The sequence below is a fragment of the Fundulus heteroclitus genome, chromosome 13 (genome assembly GCF_011125445.2).
Source record: "Fundulus heteroclitus isolate FHET01 chromosome 13, MU-UCD_Fhet_4.1, whole genome shotgun sequence".
Lineage (NCBI taxonomy): Eukaryota > Metazoa > Chordata > Actinopteri > Cyprinodontiformes > Fundulidae > Fundulus > Fundulus heteroclitus.
Window position 1 is genome coordinate 22,811,479 of NC_046373.1, and position 22,836 is coordinate 22,834,314.

The following is a 22,836-nucleotide window of genomic DNA, read 5'->3' on the forward strand; positions in this document are numbered from 1 at the left end:
TAACCAGATAGAGTTATTGTTCTTGTGTACAGTTCCAAACACATTTTATTCATTAAATCTTACTGTTCTTGATCCTCTAAATCAGACATCTTGTTGGCTTAACAGACTGGTAATATTTTCCTGGTTACCTGATGGATTTTGAGTGTTTCTAAGCAAAGTTTTACAGTCAACTTCACTTTAAAGGGCCTATATGACTCAACATCAACTTTTTCCCAGCTTTTAACCATGTTATGATGCTATTCCTTCATCAAAATCATGGCCAAAGTGGTCCTTTGCTTGATTCATGCATATCTGAGTAATCCTTGTGAAGTCTGCTCTCTGAGAAGCAGCCCCTGCTTGTCCTGCAAAGCAAGCGGTCTTCATATTTCTACGTAGAAAGATAATTATCCGCCCCTCTATGAAGTACCTTGACAGCCCCTCCCCTCCCCTGTAAAAACACGCCCAACGAGCGATGATGCAAGGCAGAGCGCGAACGCAATAATTTCTGTTCAAAGTTGAGATGAAGCGGCTCTTTTACCACCTTATCAGCACAGTGACAACAACTAATCTTTATTTAGCTACATATATCTATGTATCTATATATAGATATATAAAGATATATAGATATATGTCGAAAAAACATGTTTTCAGCTGCAAGAAATTTTAGACTTTGTCCAGCCTTCCTAAAGCTTTTAAAGCTGGAGCGATTCTTTCAATAGAACCAACCAATGGAGAGGCCAGTTAGGTATGCATGCTGAAGTGGCTTTGGGGCAATGGCATGAAATGGGCGGCACCCACAAAAAGTCCTCCCTTTAGTAAAATGCACAAAAATATTCTGACTCAGCTGCAAATACAAGAACACACACCCTGATGTGGTGCCTATCAAATGCAGTCATACCCTATAAACTAATCCACATTCTGTAACATTACAACAAATTCAATATATTTTATTGGGACTTTATCTCATAGATCTATACAAAATAGAACATGAAATGGAAAGAAAATTAGTGGGGGAGGGATACATGAATGTGGTACTGATAAATATTCAGCCATCTTTCCTCTGATATCCAAAATAAAATGTAGTGCAAGCAGTTGTCTTTAGAAGCCATCTAATCAGTAAACAGAGTCCACCTCCGAGTAATTTAATCCCTCACATAAATCCAGCTGTTCTGTGAAGGGCTCAGAGGTTTGTTAGAGAGCACTAGGGAACAAATGGCAACACAAAGACCAAGGAACACAGCAGACCGGTCAGACATGAAGCTGTGGAGAAATATCAAGCAGGATTAGGTTGTAAAACAATTTCCCTAACTTTACACATCTCACATTTCTGCTCAATCCATCATCAGAAAATGGAAAAATTACGGAACAGGAAACCTACCAGAAGTTACAAACATCCACAGGTCAGTCGGGAAAAACCGACAGGTTCTTTTATTGCTTGTGGAATCCACAAATCTGCCGTTTATTGAAGGGTTACAAAGAAACACAAAAGCTACAGGAAGAAAGGCAAAATAAGTCCTGTGTAAAATGAAACGCAAGCCATGTAAGGGACGCAGCAAATATGTGGAAGAAAGTGTGCTGGTTAGATGAGATAAAAATGAATCTCTTTAGCCTAGAGGGAGAAAAACTACCAGACAGACGTCATCCTAAGCAGGCCGTCCCTTCGGTGCAGCACGGTGGTGGCAGCATCATGCTGTGGGGATGCTCTTCTGCAGCCGGTACAAGGAAGTTGGTCTGAGGTTATGCCTATATCTCAAGGGCAAATATGAATCTCCAAATAACATCCAAATGGATGTTTTTGGACCTTGAGGAAAACATGGAAACTCCACAAAGAAAAGCACGGGGAGACATTTGAACAAAAGTAACAATAACCATTTTAATTTGTACTTACACAACTTATTTTTGGATGTTTTATCTTACAGTGAAACATTCGTCTTGTCTGTATCTGTTCTTTTCTACAGTTAATCTCTGGAGAAACCAGGTTGGATCAGTCAGTTGCTAATTTGTCCCTCAATGGCCGAAATGGCCATGCGACTGGGGAGACGGGACACGTTTGACTCTCAACCGTCAGATCCGTGTCAGTTCTTCTCATCTTCTCCCAGTAGCCAGTACGTCCTCATGCGTCCTTTGCCCTTCACTTCGATCTCCCCTCTGAGTTGAAGCTGGAAGCTGCCAAACTCCTGCAGGACCTGACGAGTCGCCTCGGACACGTGAATCTTCAAGGCTGAGAGAACACACATGTCTGACATTAGACTTTCTGCAGCATAAATCAATGAATTCCCTCTCCAATAAACCCATTTCTAACTCTGTACATCCCTGACTAATTTTTTTCATGGTTCACATCCCACGTCCTGAGACTTAAGTAGAGGAGGCAGGAGAGACATGAGGACGGAAGGGGCAGTTAAGGCATTTAGGGATCCCTGCTCCTCTGCTTTCATTTAGAAAACTTGTTAACCTTGACGCACAAGTTGCAGATGTCAAAGAAATCTTTGCATATACTGATTTGCATCTTTGCTTCAAGCTCATCCTGCAGCCCATTGTTCTCCTGCATTTTAGAAACTGCGACATTCTTGCTTTGCAGCAAACAATTTTCAAATTATATGGCAGAGGACAGAGGATTGGTGAAAAATCAAGGATAAAGTTAAACATCTTTAAAAGCGGTTGAAGTATTGTCCTCACCTGCAGTTTTTTTTCTGGTTATAAAAAAAGATTTATGTAATGTTTTTAGAGATGGACTTAAAGGTTATAAGCCTATTGCAAGGAAACTGGGAAAACCAACTTACAAATGTGGAATTATTTATTATTCTGTCGCAGCGTTGTGCAACAGAAAAAAAGCACCTTTATGTAAACACATTTAATTTGCATTTAGAGACTTAGACAAACTTTATTGTCATTTTGTATGCACAGAGTGCGTACAGAACGAAATTTTGTTTGCATACAGCTTGAGAGTTTCAGTGAATTGCAGTGGATTTCAGAATAAAGTAACTTTGCAGGATAGTTTCAGGATAAAGTGCAGCAGTGATTTCACAGCACAGCAATAGAAATGTAAACAATGCAGGACACATGTGATACAGAGTCCAGTTATAGCTCCAGCAGTTCAACAGTCTGATGGCAGCAGGGTAATTTGCTTAATTATGTTTATGCAATATGTTATGTGTTATGTGAAGTTCTAGTTTCTCAATGCTGTGGGAGTAAAACTGCATTTGAGGTTTGCTAAGAACTGCTGCATGCGCTCTGTGAGATCTCCTGCAGGCCTCACCCTCTCCTGTGGACTCCATGCGTGACGCTGTGTTGACCGTGTCTCCAAACAAACAGTACCTGGGCATTTTTAGGCCAACCACTCCTGCACACACGGTGCCTAGACAAAAAAAAAAAAACACCAACATGTTAATGCATTCGAGTAATTGTGTGTAGCTTAATGCTGTTCAGCGTGAGAGTGTCCAGGGTGCAGCTGTACCGCTGTGAATGCCGATGCGGAGACGGAGCTGCTGGTCGGGTCTGTGTCGAATTTTGAAGCTCTCGACTGCGTCCAGCAGAGCCAGAGACATCCGGGCGACCTCCCGACCGTGTTGTTTACCGTTCCTCACCGGCAGACCTGAGACCACCATGTAGGCATCCCCAATCGTCTCCACCTGAAGAGACCAGATTAAACCAATTTTTAACCACAGTTAGCCAAAATTGCTGGTCCCGGAGAAGAAATTTGAATCGAAACTTTTTTTTCTCACCTTGTAAACATCAAAGTTGTCGATGATGGCATCAAAGCACGTATAGAGATCATTTAGCAGGGTCACAACCTGCAGATAGACACAAATTCAAACCAATATATCATTTCTCAGTTATTTTTAATATACTTGCATGACAGAGGCACCAAAAAAGTTCCTGTTTTATTTATTCAATTACAGACAATTTTTTGTCTTACAGTGTTGACGTTAAAAAAAAAATTTAAATGCAAAGAATTCTCTCAATTAAGAAGAGGAGATAGAAATGTAATGCAATTCAACAGAAACATGGAGGTTTGTTGGCTCACAAACATTTTCACACACCTTGAAACTATATTTTCTAATATAAACCATAAGTGAAGTTTGTGGTTCTTACATTTATTTTTCAGGGGATCCCATATTTCTGGATTTATAAGGGTCTAACTTTAAAAGAAGTGTGTAATGGTGAAATTTAAGGAAAGTAATAGGTGATTTTAGAAATAATTTAAATACACATTATATACATTTCCTTCATAGTTTCATTCTTTCCACAGTTTCTCGTTTAGACGCAGGTCTGGACTTTGATTGGACCATTTTAACACATAATCTAAACCCCTCCATTCTGGCTCTGGCTGTATGTGGCTAGATGGTGAACCTCCACCCCAACCCCAAGTTTTTCAGAGCCTCCAACAGGTTTTCCTCCAGGATTGTCCCAGATTTAGCTCCACCTTCCCATCATCTCTGACCAGTTTCACTGTGCCTGCAGAACTAAAGCATCCCCACATCCTGATGCTGCCACCACCAGGTGGGTTGTGTTTGGATTTAGGCCAGAAAGTCCTCATGATGCTGTTTGCTCATGAAACCTCTGAGGCTTTTACAGAACAGCTGCATATATTCATAATTATGTGACTTCTGAGGTAATAGTTTGCACTGGTTTTTATTTAGGGGTCTCAGAGTAAGAGAAGATTAAATGTTTATTTATAAAAAAAATTACAAACTATGCCTCAAATAATTTTCACAATTATGTACTACCTTATGTTTGTCCATCACTTTGCAAAGGTCTGACTGCTTTTACCAGACATCCAGTGAGTCTGGGGTGTAATTACGACCTTTGCACCACTAGATGTCAGCCTGATTCTGATCTTCAGATATTCTCCCCTTTTTCTCCTTCCAGCTCAGCACTGATTCATGGTTGCTACCAACCTGCATGGGCGTGCTCTCTGCAGACAGACAGGTGAAGCCCACGATGTCACTGAAGTAGATGGTGACCGAGTCGAAGGCTTCGGCCTGAACCGTCTCGCCTCGTTTCAGCTGGTCGGCCACAGAGCTGAAACCCAAACAGAGATGCATTCCAGCAGTATTACAGCGCCTCATGTTTGCACGCTGTCGTAGGAACACATTAGAAAGAGTTTAACTGAGATGACAGTCAAGGGTAGTTACTGTGGGAGTATCTGGTACAGCAGAGCCTCGGCCTTGCGTTTCTCCTCGTTATAGGCCTGAGTTCGTTCCTCCACCAGCTCCTCCAGGTTGTTGGCATACTGCTCCATACGAGACAGCAGGTTGTCCAGGATGTTGGAACCATAACCTCTAAAAACACAAAATCCCAACAACACAGAACATGAGAAATCTTCTTTTTTTTTTTTTTTTTTTTTTTTGCATTCAACTTTTTTTCTTTGTTGGTCTACACTGATACAGATTTTTTAATAAGTTTTACAACACATTTTTACATTTTTCTGTCATAGGAAACCCTTTTTTCTTTTTTTTTTCTTTTTTTTTACTTTGAGACTTTCCAGTTTGTAGCTCTGTTGTCTTGCACCAACAAGGTCCTGGGTTCAAATCCCAGCCTGGGATCTTTCTTCATGGAGTTTGCATGTTCTCCCTATGCATGTCTGTGTTCTTTCCGGGTACTCTGGCTTCATCCCACAGGCCAAAACATGACTTTTGGGTTAATTGGTCTCTCTAAATTGCCCTTAGGGGAGAGTGTGTGCATTAGTGGTTTGTCCAGTTTGTCTCTATGTTGCTCTGTGATGGATCGCCTCTCGCCCATTGACCACTGGAGAAAGGCACCAGAGTATAGACGACGGATGGAGTCATTGCGTCACAACCAATTGCAACTGGCTGAATTGTTTTTAACAATCAACAAATCAGCTGATAGCAGATATGCTTCTCAATTATGGATATTTGCTGATATCATGGCTTTCTGTGATTCAGAACTAGTGAAGTAAAAAAAAAAACAAAAAAAACATGCTGTTTTCAACCACAGTTTTCCTTCCACTTAACTTTCCATTTAATATACATGGACACATCACTCTGTGAAAAGCCAGCTGCTTTAGCAATGGCTTTTCTGTGGAGGATGCTGGACAGAAGTCATCAGGTTCCCCATGGTTGTGTAAGCCATGCGCATGGAGACAATATGACGTTTCTGTATTAAAACATTTTTATTTGGTCTTATATGATATTCTAATTGACTTTTTTTATAAGATGTAAGCCATAACAAAAAAAACCTAAAAGATAAAAATGCTTCACATTATCTCTATGGTGTCAATATGTACATGTTGTTAATTATTATACAGAGATGCCGTGATACCCAATGTGAAATGGATATACATTTCTATTGTAATGTGCATTACTTCCTAATAAAAATCTGTATAAAAAAGATAAAACTGCTTGAACCATATACATATACAATTTTTTCAGTCGGTCGTTTTTTTAATAACAATACAAGTTTCACAATAACTTTCATGCAGTTGGAAAGCCGGTTTATTTCTGAGGTTGAGAATTGTATTTTGAAAGAGAAGGCTTGGCCCCTCTGAGTGGAGATATGGGATTTCCCCTGGTTGCAGAATGTCATCTCAACATTTCTATATGTAAATGCATAAATTTTGCTTCCAATGATGACAAGACCTGTTTTTCTGGCCCCGTTTCAGAAAGCCGGGTTAGCGGATATTAAGAGTAGTTTCTGGGGTAAATTCCTGCATACCTTGACTTTAACGTTTCAGAAACATCAGAAGCCTTTACACTAAGTCAAATTATGACAACAAATTACTCTGTGAAACAACCCTGCTACCGAGCAGGGGTGTTTGGGCAAACTCTGAGTTTTTACTCCTTTTTAGCTGAGATCTGCACAAGGAAGTGTTGGAGAAGGTGAATCCTTTTCTGGATGAGCCTGCATGCTGGAGCTCAAATACTCCACAGAAATCTCTGGAGACCAAGGCTGATCAGACTATGATTAAATGTGTTATCATTTCTGGTTAATTATGTTTTCAAGAGTGACCGTTTTCCGTCGCTGTCATTGATTTATCCCAATATTCTCAGCCCCCACATCGCTCCTATAACGAGGGGACGCTCTCAGTTCTGAACAATTTCTTTGTGCTGCTATTTATTTTTTGCCAATAGCAACTTTTTAATACCGTAGGTGATGCAAAAAATCTTTCAGAGGCAGCCGTATGTCGCCCTGTCATTAATGTTACTGTTGCTCTAAGTTATAGTTGAGTTTATAGGTGTTTCATAGTCAGCGACCCACTAGATTAATAAAATAACTACACAGAATGAAAGCAATAATTTACTCTGTATCACATTTTAAGACTTCCAGCTCTAATTTTTCATTCATATATTTTCCCCCAACACCATCAGGGCTTCACTGAAATAACACCACCTCTACTTCAACTTAAAATATAAATATAGCCTATATGATTAATATAAAGTGAGGCCGGCACAAATTATACACCTACAAGAAAATCAGTGTCAACTCATTTTTAGAAGGATAGGTGAAGCCAAATTCTGGAAAAAGGATGAATGAACATATCAGTTATTTCAATAACTCCCATCATTAAGTGCAAATGTTGATTATAGCCAAATAATACTTTAATTGAGTACAGTTAAATATAAGAATAAGTTAGAACCGGACCGTACCTGATTAAACTCTACTTTCATACTATTATTTGCTTACTAATATTTGCTGCCAAGTCCTTTCAATGCACCTAGACATGTAAACATGTAATCAATGGTTGTTGAATAAGTGCAGTGTGAGAATAAAGCTTTGATTGTCCGTCAAATATCTCTCATCTCACTCATGCATTGACCTTTTCAACAATTATCTGCCTCTAACTCTCTTTTTCTGCAGCAACAGTGTTGTTTCTTCTTGTTAGTTATGGCTTAATATTCTCCATATGCCTACTTCAAAGATTTCTAATCCCACTCAGGAATTGCGCACTTCCAGGCCTCTTATTTCCTGCCGTTGACATGGAGAATCACGTTATCTGCGTTCCATTGATCAGGGCTTGTTTCATACTCCGGTGCTGAGTTTAGTTACCAGATTGATATCACCTGTTCTGAAACCGAAAACACTGAGTATGACAGCGTGAGGTAGAAATACTCAGAGTAGCAGCTTTCTACTCAGGGTAGAAGGGCCATTCTTTCTGAAACGTGGCCCTGAAATAAACAGGCTTTTGAATACGCTACGATTTATTGCCAAGATATATTGTTGGAACAAAGAAAAAAAATGATCCACTTTCTTCCTTTTTGTGTTAAGTTTATATGATGAAATACACTTTTTAACTTGAATTACTAAAATAAATCAGTTTGCTCTAATTAATTCAGAAACACCTGAATAGAAACGAGCAAACTTAATTTCTTACGCCTTGCTTTGTTTACCTGTGCTGCTTCCTCAGGAGGATCTTGATGGTGTTAAAGTCGGGCCGTTCGCTTGGTTCTTCGCTCCAGCAGCGCTGCATGAGGACCCCGAGTTCCTCGCTGTGACTGTGGAAGCAGAGGGAGGGACGGAGGGGAGGGACGCCACCCTGAACCACTGCCTGGATGATCTCTGCGAGCGTCGGACACGGGGAGATCAGGTTATAAAAGGTTAGATGGGGAAAGGAATATATCCTGAACTCTCACGATACTTTATTATAAAATGCAACATAAATGTGGCTGAAACTTCTTTTAGAGCTACCAACTCTGGAGGAAACATGTCCTGTAAAGCCTCAGGTAAATGTCTTTAATCAGCTGAGTGGTATGTGACAATGCCCTTATCCACGACATGTTAACCACATTAAATTAAGAAAAGGAGCTGAATGTAAACAGGAAACATGTTTCCTCTCCACCTATGAGCCAAAACAGCTGACGGCTGATTACTGATAAATATTTAAAGCTCTCGTTGCGCTGGAAACCCACCTGGATGTTTCCCACTAGGGAACTCAATAGGAATCAGTTTGATTAACTTAAATCCTACAACGCGTTGCCTTGGCTGCATCACTTTAAGCTTATTTATATTTGTCTTATCCTCTTTTTCACCTTTTTTTATTTTTGGTTGCAAACACTGAAAGTTGCAGAGATTTATCAACATCATATAATCTACTGTAGGTGTTTTTGCTTTTTGCATACTAGTGCATCCAGTTGCGTCTGACAATGTAAATTATAATATTCTCAAAATCATATTACACCAAGTAGAGTTATTTAAAATTGCAACAGAGTAAATTATTCTAATGAATTGTGTAAATTATTTAAAAACGAATTTCCAACTTGTATATGTATGTTAATTGATGTTTGTCGTTTGATTGAATGGTATTTATAGCTTTCAGCGAGTTGTTTTTGTTTATTTTGTACCTCGTTGGATGCCATAGCCAGTAAGGGCCGGGCCGGCCTTATAAAAGCTGGAAGCAACAGGTTGTACTAACGAATGGCTGGAAAACAAAAGTCAGCAGAATTCAAATATTGTTTGATGTGTAAAAGACAAATCTATGATTTGCATTCCCCCGGTGAGAGCAGCGAGGTACGTTTTGTTTCTTGTTTGTATCATGAGCTCGTCTTCTTGTACTTTAGTGTTTGTATGTTTTAGTTTTCACAGTGATGATTGTGGTCATGATGATCCGGATGGAAAAGGAAAATGAAAAACCTGAAAATCACCCGTCGAGGCAAGGTGGCGGTTACAGTGAAAACTCCACACGTCCGTGTGTCTGCTGCCACTGACGGTGAGAGCCAGGAAAAGGGTAGAGTGCCTTCTCCGGGTTGGGGAGGATGTCCTGCCCCTAGTGGAGGAGTTCAAGTATCTTGGGGTCTTGTTCACGAATGAGGGGAAGATGGAGCGGGAGATCGACAGGCGGATTGGTGCAGCGTCTGCTGTGAAGCGGGCGCTGTACCGATCCGTTGTGGTGAAGAGAGAGCTGAGCCAAAAGGCGAAGCTCTCGATTTACCGGTCGATCTACGTTCCTACCCTCATCTATGGTCACGAGCTTTGGGTCGTGACCGAAAGAACGAGATCCCGGATACAAGCGGCTGAAATGAGTTTTCTCCGTAGTGTGTCTGGGCTCTCCCTTAGAGATATAGGGTGACTCCTCCCCTAGTCATCTAGGGGAGGAGTCAGGTTAAATTATATATTCGGCATAATTTAAAATGTACCTTGTTAAAAAACAGGAAAAGAATAATTATAATAATAATAATAATAATAATAATAATAATAATAATAATGTAGAACAGAATACTGGATCAATGTGTGCTTTTGTTCTTGTCTGTCTTGTTGTGTCTCTGCTCTGTCTTCTGTAACCCCAGTCAGTCGAGGCAGATGACCGTTCATACTGAGCCCGGTTCTGCTGGAGGTTTTCCTTCCCTTTTAATGGGTGATTTTTCTTTCCACTGTCGCTTCATGCTTGCTCAGTATGAGGGTTTGCAGCAAAGCCATGGACAATGCAGACGACTCTCCCTGTGGCTCTACGCTTCTCCAGGAGTGAATGCTGCTTGTCGGGACTTTGATGCAATCAACTGGTTTCCTTATATAGGAAATGTTTAACCAATCTGTATAATAAGATTGATTTTGACTTTGTAAAGTCCCTCGAGATGACAAGTTTCATGAATTGGTGCTATATAAATAAAATTTTATTGAATTTAATAATAATAATAAAATAAATAGTAAATGGAAAAGGAAAATAAAAAACCTGAAAATTCTCCATCGAGGAGAATTTTCTTGATTGTTGTTCAAGAGCTGTTAAGTTATAAAAATAAAATAGGTTTTCAGATTAACAATGTATCCTGAAAATAATATACTTTTGTGTTAAACCCACATTTCTGGATTAAAAAGTTATTTTTTATTGGTATGATGTGTTATTTTAATCTTATATGTCATGTTTTTATTATTTATCGTGGAAAAATCATTGTAATTACTAGAAATAAAGGCTTGAAAGCATTAGTCTGTCTAATTAATCTATATAATGTGTTTCACGCTGTGAACTGAGTTAATAAAACTAACTTTTAAATCATATTCTAATTTATTAAATAGGTCTGGAGATATCTCACTATTAATTTCATCATATCTAGGCTCCAATTTCAAGCCCTGCAATTTTATTTTGGCGCGAAACAAGCCATTTCTTTATTACTTAAGATTTAAAGTTATTGGGACGTTTAAGAACATTAAAGCTAGTATTTTTCTGTTGCTGAAGCTGACAAGACATGCTTATATCAGAAGTCCAGATAACACCTGACACGAGCAGGGTCAGGGCTGATGAGTTAACGACATGCCGACGGCGGCGGCCCATCAAGCTGCCACGCAGGAATGTAAACAGCACAACGTTTTCATTGCATTTATGTTTCAACTCAGAGATTAGTGCTGCGCTCGGGTCCGCCTGCGGTTCAACACTGACCTTTGGGAGAGAGGGAGTGCGGGTCGAGGTAGAAAACTCCCTTTAGCAGAGCAACCTCTTGCAGGATCACACCAAAGCTGTAGACGTCCCCCTTCTGGGTCCCGCAGGCGGGCGGACACTCCTCCCTCAGCAGCTCAGGAGCAGTCCACAGCTTTCCTGTCCAACGATTTAGGCAGTTAATTAATGACAAAACCTGGAACTGTTCTGAAAAATGTGATATTGTTACAGTGCCTAGCTAAAGAATCTAAACCGCCTTAAACATTTAGTCACTTTACGACTTAAAGCGTCTTTAATTCACTGCAATTTCAATTAAATGAAGATTTTTATTTACAAAATGCATTAATAAAAGCTAAGAGTTGATAAAATGTTGTTGATATGTTTTCTTACAAATAAGTCTTATTTATATCTTGCCCGTTTAACTTTGACACACCAAAATGAAATCCTGTGCAATGTATTATCTTAAGAAATCACCCAATTGTGAGGTGGGGGGGGGGGTTGTTTTTTCTTTTCTCTTTTCCTTTTTTCTTTCTTGTTGGGGGAAAAAAATACAAAAAAGGGGCTGAAACTGCTGGACTGTAATGTGGGAATTTTTACTTTGATACGAAGCTTTGGCAGTATTGTACTGACTGTATAGATTTGTGTGTGATCACAGCAAAAGGTGCATCATGCATGCGCACGTATATGTGACTATATATTTTTATATGTATGCTTTTATGTATGTGTGTGTATATGTGTGTGCATATGTGTATATATATATATATATATATATATATATATATATGTGTGTGTGTGTGTGTGTGTATATATTTGTTTTATTTCCTCTTTTAGCTCCAATAAAAAATATATAAAAAAATATATATTCAAACATGGCAAAGGAATGTCGCTATTTTGATTAACACTGCAGTCTGTTTACTGAAATAATGAGGTGAACAAAATGCAGACTAATTTCAAATGTTATTGTTTCGTTCCATTGAGAAGAGAAAGTAAATAAAATGTGTGGCATGTCAAAAAAAAAGAAAAGAAATCACCCAATTAATGTAAATTAAGCTGTTGAGAGACTGTTGACTTGAAAATATCAGCCTTTATTGAAGAGTAGCAGTATAGAAATCTGTTGTTGAAAAAAAGTCATTAGACATGGTGTTTAAAGCATGCTACAACCCATGTACGTGAAAATTAAACACAGGAAACGCTCTACGAGGAGGAAAACCAACACTGTCCATCAACCTAAGCACAGCATCCTCTTGGTAAAACATAGTTTTTTTAGTAGCGTCATGCTGTGGGAATGCTTTTCTTCAACAGAGACAGCTGGTCATAGCTGATAGGAAGACAAAAGGAGCTAAATCCAGGACAATCCTGTAAGAAAAACCTGGTAGAGGTCGAAGAAAATCTGAAACTGGGGAGGAGGTCCACCCACTAGTAGGAAGATGAACCTGAACATACAGCCAGAGGTACAATGGAGTGTTAAAATCATAACGTAGCCGTTTATTGTAATAGAGTTTGAGCTATTCTGCAAAGAAAATGGGCAAAGAACAAATCATTCTGCCCCAATAAACTTCCTGCTGTAAATACAAAAAATGTGACTCTACAACTTTTTGACTCAAACTGCAAACGGTTACACACTTCCTTGCGTTCTTTTATCACAAACAATCGAAGTAAAAAGGCTTTATCCATCCCTAACCAAAAATAGCAGGTCTGGACGATATAGAAAAAAAGCATATGGATAAAATAGAAATCATATTGATCGATATCGATAATTATCAACAAATTCAAAACATATATTTTAAGTGCAGCCTTGGTTATTTTTATGCTGCTGTTTAGTGACCTATTTTTATATATAAAACACCCAAACACTGAATTCAAACTCAACCTTTCATTCAACCAACTTTTTACAAAAACTGCAAGTTTTAAAAAAAGAAAAAAAGAACGTGTGATCTCTGAACTCTTTGAAGGGGGCGGAGCTTGGTTCCTGGGTCTGTTTGTGATTGGTTGGGAGGATTTAATGACTGTAATATTAACCTACATGACTTGAATGCATAAGGAAGGAAAACAGTTATTCTATTGTACTTTTTATTTACCTTTTTCATTGATATATGTCTATTGATCGATATATATTGTTATTGAATTATCGCCCAGCCCTAAAACATAGCTGCATGTCATCCTCACATTCAGTAGGTGAGCATGTGTGTGCGTGTTGTTCATACGTGCGTAGTAGGCGTGCGTGTCCTCGAGGCAGTGGCTGGTCCGCAGACTCTGCAGCCCGTAGTCTGTGATCTTCACCACAAACCGACTGTCCACCACGCAGTTGGAGGACTTCAGGTTGCCGTGTGAGACGATGACGCTGTTGTGAAGGAAGGCCATCCCCTGAACAGAAACAGTCAGATGACACAATGGTACACTTTCCCCTTCCACTCATCTTTCTGTGAACGTGCTACAACTTTCAGAATATTGTAATTCTCATTTTCTGTAAGCTATTATTCTCAAGATTACAAGAAATAAAGACATTTATGTGTAATTAGTAGTGTTGCGCTAATGCCATTTTTTGGCCCTGATACCATCTGTTTGAAATTGATGTGTGTGTGTGTGTGTGTATATGAAGAACTGCATACTACTTAAGGTAGTAGAACTTTTTATTGCCTACCTGGAATGGGTGACAATAGTTGAATAACCTTTTGGCTCTCAAAAGGCCAAAATAGTGCAACATTCGTGAAATTACAACACGTATAATAGTAGTGCAACAGTAAGACAGTAAATTTACATTAATAATTGAATAATCTCTTTTAAACCCTGAGTTTTGGCACTCAAATGCCGAAATAGTGCAACTTTCATGAACTTATATAACATGTATAATACTAGTCAGGAGAGAGAAGGCTGCGTTTAAGTGACATACAAACATCAAAATGGTATCGGTGCCCTATTTGTTGGTACTCGCCGATACCAATACCATTTTAGTGCTGGATCATGGCCCCGTCCGATACTGGTATCGGTGCAACACTAGTAATTAGTCTATATAGTACATGAGTGTCACTTTTTGAAATGAGGAATTAAAACCATTGAACTTTTTTACAGTATTCCTTTGTTTTTGTTTTTTACAAATACAGCAACTCAAACATTGTGTTTTGTTTTATTAATTTTTTTGTCCTTCAATAGCTGTTATGTCACATCTCGTCTGCTCGGGGTGGCAGAACATAAAAAGTGCTGTTTGATTGATACGGTCTGTCCTTATCCCCCCCCCCCACCACCCAGCAGCACTCTCGTTAGTCTCCAGCCAGGTCATTACCTTGACAATATCAGTGACGAGAGAGTATCTGAACACCCAGTCCAGAGTAATGCCGTCGCTCTCCATCAGGTCCTGCAAGACAAAAACACCCGCAGCTTGATCTCGGCTTATATGTTTACCGTTTTATCATGATAGTTACTACGTGTCTGTTGCATGCAGCGGCTTTTCCAGCTAACAAGCCGTGCCCCGAAGGCAATGCGGAGAAGTTGAACAAGCACGCGCCCACACAGAGGCAGTGCCATCAGTATCATATCTGGCATAGGGGATGTAATATCTGCTTCACAGCAGTCACACAGGAGCAGAGGAAATGTTTTACAGTTCATGAAATTAATGCAACTTAAAGCTCATCTGAGTACAGACACAGAAGGTTTGAGTTGGGAGATCATCCAAGAAGGAAATCAAATCAAATAAATAAATGTCCTCTCCTACTCTGAAGGTTCAGGGTGGAGGCAGTTTTATTTCAAACACTGCTTTACTTTTTGACGTTTTAAGCGAGCGCGTCGGCACGAGGACGCAGCAGCTTTCGGTCTCCTGGCAGATGTTCCTCCACGATGCTAAAAACATCTCTGTCCTCTCAGGGCAGAAAATAACTCACTTCGCTCTTAAATTCAGCGGTCAAACTGGCAACAACCCAAACGCAGCCCACAGCAGCTGTTGCTAGGTTACCCTGCCGGCAGGTTGCTAGGCTACGGCGCTGGGAGATAACTGTTCAAGGCACTTTACAAAGTCAAATTCAATCAAATTGGTCAAAAAAGATAAAAAAAAAAAACATCAAATAAGATTGGTCAAAAAGTTTCCTATCTAAGGAAACCCAGCAGATTGCATCAAGTCTCTCCAAGCAGCATTCACTCCTCCTGAAAGAGTGTAGAGCCACAGTGGACAGTCGTCTGGATTGTTGATGGCTTTGAAGCAATCCCTCATACTGAGCAAGCATGAAGCGACAGTGGAGAGGAAAACTCCCCTTTAACAGAGAGGGACCAGAACCAGGCTCAGAATGAACGGTCATCTGCCTCGACCGACTGAGGGTTAAAGAAGACAGAGCAGAGACACAGAAAGCACAGAAGCACACATTGATCCAGGAATCTTTTTTATGCCGTAATCTGACTATACTCCTATAAGCTGTATGCAACGAAATTTCATTCTGTATGCACTCTGTACATACAGAATGACAAATAAAGTTGTCTAAGTCTTATGTTATATGGTAATAGTGGATGATCTGTCTCTCCTGGATGATGTCACAGCTAACAGAACACCAGACCAGGTGTATAAATCACAAAATTATATAGGCAATAATAACAGATGAAAATGCATAGACGTTTCTACAAAATGGTATTGAGCTTTAAGCTCTGGAAACCTAGTGATAAAAGCTTAAAACCACTTATAATTTATTTTTCCTTTGCTTTTTTAGTATGTTTTGAGCCCAGCTGAGGTCTCTTCACCAACCATGGCTGCCTATTAAGCAGTGGTGGTGTAAGACCTAAAAAGTACTTTCAGCAGATCTGAGAGTCAGGTCTTGGATAACCAGGAAACCAGTCAGCCAAAATGCAAAAATTGTTTTTCGTTTTTATCTTAACCAACTAAATAATAAACTAAATATTCTATGTTCTTATTTAAATGAAAGTTCTTCTGTAGAAAATGTACCTTTAAATCATTGTGAAGCTGAAACAGAAAGGTTAACTTTTTATTTTGTTATTGTCTTCTACTTTCTTGACATAGAAAGTTATTTTAAGCGTGTTATCTGCAACAAGAACAGAATATCGGCCTGCTTTTCATCAAGAGCGGTTGTTGTGTTTGGCCAGGTTTACTGACTGGGTGAACCCATGTCTGCTTTTGAATAAAATTTGCCATGAAGTTGAAATAAAGCAGTAAACATGGTTAATCAGAGACATAAAAAAACATTTTCAGTTACGGGAAATGTTTAATTTGTCTGTGCAAATCCCACCTCTAAAGATTAAAAACTAAGTATTTGTATTAATTGTCTTGAGTTGCATTCAGACAGTCATTGCAAGAACCCCCTGAGGCCCGTGGGTTGTACTTTGGACAACCCTGAGTTTTGTTTTTTCCCACGTTTTATCTGCATGTTTTTATTCAGTTTGCCTGAAATAAGTAATAAGATTTATTGTGAACATGTTGGTGAAACTTCAAAGTTATAAGGAGTGACAGAAGGGTAATCTGTTGCAGAGTATGACGTATTATGTGACAAATTTAAAAAGAAATTGCAAAATTAGTCCCTTTTTAAACAGCATGTGAAGATGGTTAAAATAGCTAGATCTAGTTGAAGAATTGAGCTCAACACAACAATCAGTGTCTTAATAAATTAGAGGGAATATTTGTGCCAAAAAAACAAACATATTTTAATTGTTTTTTTATGGGCAAACAAAAAAAAATTGCGAAATTAGTGCTCCCTTTTTAAACAGCATGTGAAGATGATTAAAATAGCTAGATCTGGTTGAAGAGTTGAGCTCAACACAACAGTCAATGTCTTAATAAATTAAAGGGAATATTTGTGCTAAAAAATACATATTTTAATTGTTTTTCTATGGGCAAACTAAAAAAAATTGCGAAATTAGTCCCTTTTTAAACAGCATGTGAAGATGGTTAAAATAGCTAGATCTAGTTGAAGAGTTGAGCTCAACACAACAGTCAATGTCTTAATAAATTAAAGGGAATATTTGTGCTAAAAAATACATATTTTAATTGTTTTTCTATGGGCAAACTAAAGAGAATTGCTGAATGACATTGAAAAAGAATCCCCATGGACACCTAATGTAATCTATGGATAATGATGGAAGAAAGATGCGTATTAATGGTAAATAGATGTGACAGTGCTGTGCAGTGGGTTCATCGGTACTGAAGTGGGGGAGCTTTACCTGAAGGCTGCCTCTGGGGCAGTACTCAGTGATGATGCACATGTTTGGTGGCTCGAGGCAGGCACCAATGAAACGAGTAAGATGTTCATTATGAACGTCGCGCATCTGCAGAAAACAGGAGACTCAAATCACATCAAAGTTTCCAATAGTCTGGAATCAGGGCACAAAAGTTAAAAAAATAAATAAAAAATAGACGCTCGGTTCCTTACATGCTTCAGCTCAAACAGAACCATCCTCGTCAGCTCAATGCGCTTCTTGTTGATATACTTGATCGCAACCAGATTACTCTGAAGGGGCAAAAATCCTCATGTTCATTTGATTAATCATGGCGCTGTAACTGTATGATGGTATGAAGCATCACAAAATGTTTTTATATATTGTGACTGTCACACACCTTGTAGTATCCAGTTTTAGTGTAGATCTGAAAGTTTCCCTCCATGGTCATCAGAGAACCATAGTTTGATCCTTTCTGGAGGCAAACCATAAATCAAAAATAAGATCATTATCTGCATAAGTAGCAAAATCTGAAGAAGTTAAAAAAGATGTACACAATGATGTGTAAAAAAATCCACATGAATAAATAACAATAATAATAACCTGCAAACAATAATAATAACCTGCAAACTAAACTAAACAATTTTTCATGACAACAAAATCAACATTACCTATAATTTTAAAAGTGGGTCAGAATTTAACTTTAATAACCATCTGTACAGAAAAAAAACAACTTTAATTGTAAAATTAAGAAACAAAACACAATTATTAGTAATCACCTCTCATGTCCCATGACTAATGAAGTCTTTTTCTACCTCAGTTTTAGTAGTCAACTTGTAAAATAGTTGAGAAACCAATAATTATGTTGCTTTTTGTCATTTTGGCCTGTCTTATGTGGAGTTTTTAAATAAAATACTATAATAAAATAATATTAGGAATAATGTTATGATACAAAATATGCTAAAAAGTGGTACTGCAGGTAAGGAAAACCAAAAGACAAAGCCACGGTCAGGGCTGAACATTTAATCGCATTTGCAATTAAAAAATTCAATGTCCATTTTTGGCTACGTAACAATTAATGGCCAAAACACGTCATTTAGGTGTTGGTAACATGTTTAAAGTGGATTTCCCCCACATGGAAGGGCAGAGAGTTGCAGCAGTGAGATTATCTAATTTTATTATTTGTTTTAGAGTTTATATAATCATACTTTTTTTAACCAGAAGCTTTCAGGAATCTCACCATAGCATTAAGTACTGGTCAATATAGACTTGTCTGGTGGTTTCACTTTATGTGCAACAACGATTGATGTCCAACTCGACAAGCTGTTCTCTTGAATAATAATATTCTGATTAATAATAGCAATTACATTTCTTGTTTTAAATAGTCCTTGTTTACAAACATATTTACGTAAAGGGAAGTTTTTGTTGCTTGTGGTTAATGAAGAGAAAAGTCTAAATTAAAATCACAGTATTGATTTTTGGCAAAATCGCACAGCCCTAGCCACGGTGTGGAAACAAACCCCTCAGATCTGCAATGTTTAAATGCTATAAAGTAAGACACGGTAACAGTAGTAAACCCTAAAGCGTTGAGCATTTTACCATAGACAAGCTGAGCCTGCTGCAAGTACTCCTGATGGCTTTTTCCAGGTTGCTCATCTGGACGTCTTCCCAGGAAACCCTCCACAGCTGGGCGACCAGTTCGTTCTCTAGCTTCAACTTCCTAGCCAACAGACAGGAGGACAGGTGTGTGTGCGTGTGTTTGCAGAGCTGGTGATGTATTAGTGTGTGTTAAAAAAATAAAGAGAAACACTGAGAGAGGCGACAGGAGAGTTTACCAGAGAGAAGAGACAGAAATGGAGGATCTCAGCGATTTTCGAGGAGGAAACAGTTTTTGACACAGACTGATTTCAGCAGCCGCTCAGATGAATAATTTGAATAAGAATAATAAATATTGTTCACGAAGAAACAGCTTACGGCACTCCTCATAGATTGTGTTGTGCATTCTTTTTCCAACAGACATAAAGAAGCAAATATCAACCTGAATTAAGTCGAACTACACAATAATTAAATTTAATATCTATTTGCTCTGTAAACAGCAACCATAGGTTATTTTTTACCAAAGAACTCAGCCACAACCGAAATTTCTTGCTTGACGTCTTTATTATCGTTAATAAACAAAAACAGCAAGTTAACTAAAATGCAAGATTAATGTCTTTCACAAATCAATTTGCTTGGTCAGTATTTAGAGCATTTGTATGGGCAAACATTGCACCAAAAATATTTTGAACTGAAAGCTTTGCACTTTTGTGAATGAAGAAGAAAATACTCTGAAGGTTTGTGGAAAAGTTTTGTACTTGAGATTAAATTTTAAGTAATTTGCAGACAGCTCGTTACAGACATACTAAGATAATAGCGTCAAGGCTCGTTTTTCATCAATGTTGAAAAGCTTCTTCTGGCACAGATTACAAAAACTACAGCATTCCTTGCCAAACGTTGAGTGATGATAAAAACTTTATATCAGTGTTACCACAGTTTATTACAATTACTTTGTCTCATAGTGGCAATATTTCCATAGTATCAGTGAATTTCTTCCATTTTAAGGCATAAAATACATAATTCATTGTTGTTTGGTATGAAAAATACAAAGTAAGATTAATAGTAAAATGCAATCAGTGAAGCTAAGGAACACAGATCATGCAGAAACCTGCAGCACTGGTACCATTTTGTAAAAAACTTTGCATTTAAGATGTAGTTGGTGGTTTAAAAAGGCACTGACTGGAATCAAACCTAAACACAACGTTGCTTGTCTGATATGAACTGTGCAGACCCCTCAGGTAATCCAGGGACCAGAGCTAATTGTGAAGCAGTATTTAGTTGCAATGCTCTCTGAAATCACAATATGTGCGAAAACAAAAAGGTAATTTGGTGATTAATAGTTTGTTTTTTTTTTTGTTTTTTTTTTACCAGATTTTGGTTATTTAAATTGCCAATTTAATTGTTACTTTTATAATTTTAATGTATTTCTTGCTTTGAAGCCATTTTAACCTTTGCTCAATTGCATTTCTGTAAAGGACTTAGAGTTACTTTGTGTATAAATGGTCCCGAACAAATAATTTTACTTCCTTCAGACTTTAAATGTAATAAATTTGAAATGTAATCAATGTAATCATTTCAAAGTATTTTAGCTTTGAAATGATTACATTGATTACATTTCAAATTTGTATTTTAAAATACAAATTGGCCCATAGAACCAAAGAAAAATGTAAGTGCAGCTCAGTTATACTTTACTCATGAATTTCTGTTTTTTATCTGTAAATCAGATGGACACAAACTGCATACAACTAAATCTCAAATTCAAATTATGCAATTGTTCTGACCCTTTAAGTGGACAAGTTGACAAAGCTGAATTTACATGTTTAAAATATTTTTGGCCCAGAGTTCAACCTAAATCCCATTTTGCTCCCATTTCAGTTTTTTATGTATATGTGGATAAAAATAGTCACATATTACAGCAAATTGATCCATAAATGTTAACAAAATAATTCCTTATTTACCATAAAACATCAGTGTTAAGCTAATATAATTACAACAATAATAGCTTTTATCTACCTTAATTCTCAAGTAAATTGTGAGTGAATTTAGTATTTTATAAACATTTGCACATGCAGATGAGTTCAGCTTTCAACACTGGTTATAAAAGTGTTGATTTTTTTTTTAAAAGTCAGAATATTTTGTGTTAAAAAGGGAAACAGTTAGGTCCTTTTGAGTCCTCGTTTCAAACATTTATTCTCCATCCTCTGACTCTGGGCCTTGCTGTGATCTCTCTATTAATGACGAACAGAAGAAAAGAGAGAAAAAAGCCATAAGAGGAAAAAGAGGGAAGAGGATGTGTGAAAAAGAAAGGAAGTGAACGAGGATAGGAGAAAGAGAAATAAAAAATAAAATGGAGAGAGAGAGAGGTGCTGTGAGAGACTGAACTGCCACAAAAATTTGTTTATTTTCTATCTTTATGAGAACCATAAAGAGTTTTTAAGTTTGATATTTAGAGAGTTGTGGATGTGAAAAAAAAGAATGACCTAACTTAAGTAAGAATCACCATCATAGAGCTCTGATTGACTTTGAAAATGTGTAAAAGTGTAAAAGTCTGTGTTTGTTGCTGAGTCACATGAAACAAGCTTTCAAAAAACAGCATGAAAAACTTTAAATAAGGACATTTTTTAATTAATCAGACAGAAGAAAATAAACAAAACAAAACATCCAGATGCACCAGATGGCAGCAGTGTAGGAAGTGCTGCCTCTGTCTGTAAGCAGTAGAACAAGCAGAAATAGATCTCAACAATACCAACCTAATCTGGGAATAAGCAAAATAATACTCTAAGTAAAAGTACCCTACATACAGGGGTGTCAAACGTACGGCCTGGGGGCCATTTGTGCCCTTCGGAATGATTTTATGTGGCCCCCCGACATCCATTAAAGAAATCTGAACGACAGGCACAGACAGTTGGAAAGTTACTGCAAACACTTTTGAAGAAAAAGTGACATATTTTGTTCCTGTTATATCCCAGTTGACCCAAAAATACATGAAATTGTATTAAATGTATCTTTAAAGCAACACCGTGTAACTTTTAACCACTAGGGGGCACTAGACCTGTAACTTCCAGGTGTAGCGTCCCTGAAGGCAACTGGCAACACTGCACTGTTGCAAAATTAAAATCTCTCTCCATGTTCTGGACCACTTTGGACCAGGAGAATGAGACATCATGGAGTTAATTGTTAATAATTTTTCCCCCCAATCTGAAATACCAAATAATTTTATTGTCCATTCTTGTTTTTATCTGTGTAGAAATAAACAAACATGCAATATTTCAATAAAACAAGAGATAATATAAACTATTATAGCATAAACTATGATAGGCCTAAATAAAGTGTATCAGACGTTTACTTTAACAAAAGTCGTTTGCTAACGATTTGGGTTGAATTTTTTATTTTTTATTTAGCTGGTCTAAAAATGTGTTTAATTTATTTCCAGGAACAAAAATGGGAACTTGCTTCAAAAAACTTTGCTGTTTCTACCCAAATAATGAACAGGTGTAACCAAATCTGTTTTTGAGTAAAATGTTGCTGGATGTTTTTTGGCCCCACTTGCTGATATTTGATTAATACCCAAAAAATATGGCTAAAAAAAAGAAGAAGACTTTGTGTAGCACCTCAACATTTCCATTTGAGAATAGGCTATATGAATTTGTGAGTAAAAATTTTACCCTAAAAAAATTACAACAAGTGTCTGAGTGAGGGAGCTTTATTTGCCGGAAAACCAACTTTGAACCATTTTTGAGCTTGGGGGCAGCAAATGTCCCCCCAGGCCACGCTTTGCTTGACAAACAAAATGA

The 22,836-nt window shown here is 37.8% G+C and overlaps 1 protein-coding gene across 3 annotated transcripts in view; it reads right to left on the bottom strand.

The window, feature by feature from the left end:
* Nucleotides 1-1,826: 1,826 nt before the first annotated feature.
* Nucleotides 1,827-22,836, bottom strand: part of npr1a (natriuretic peptide receptor 1a) — a 66,858-nt gene continuing 45,848 nt past the window's right edge. For 2 of the 3 annotated variants that reach the window (XM_036145394.1, XM_036145396.1), the window contains 14 exons: nucleotides 19,046-19,166; nucleotides 17,847-17,921; nucleotides 17,662-17,739; nucleotides 17,453-17,557; nucleotides 14,583-14,654; nucleotides 13,507-13,666; nucleotides 11,306-11,461; nucleotides 8,328-8,496; nucleotides 5,115-5,261; nucleotides 4,878-5,001; nucleotides 3,702-3,770; nucleotides 3,434-3,608; nucleotides 3,236-3,334; nucleotides 1,827-2,200 (listed from right to left, as the gene is read on the bottom strand). In XM_036145394.1, the coding sequence (XP_036001287.1) occupies nucleotides 2,055-2,200; nucleotides 3,236-3,334; nucleotides 3,434-3,608; nucleotides 3,702-3,770; nucleotides 4,878-5,001; nucleotides 5,115-5,261; nucleotides 8,328-8,496; nucleotides 11,306-11,461; nucleotides 13,507-13,666; nucleotides 14,583-14,654; nucleotides 17,453-17,557; nucleotides 17,662-17,739; nucleotides 17,847-17,921; nucleotides 19,046-19,166 (1,696 nt within the window). In that variant the 3' untranslated portion in view covers nucleotides 1,827-2,054. Of the gene's footprint in view, nucleotides 2,201-3,235; nucleotides 3,335-3,433; nucleotides 3,609-3,695; nucleotides 3,771-4,877; nucleotides 5,009-5,114; nucleotides 5,262-8,327; nucleotides 8,497-11,305; nucleotides 11,462-13,506; nucleotides 13,667-14,582; nucleotides 14,655-17,452; nucleotides 17,558-17,661; nucleotides 17,740-17,846; nucleotides 17,922-19,045; nucleotides 19,167-22,836 lie in introns of those variants that run through there. The other variant, XM_036145395.1, reaches the window with a different exon arrangement.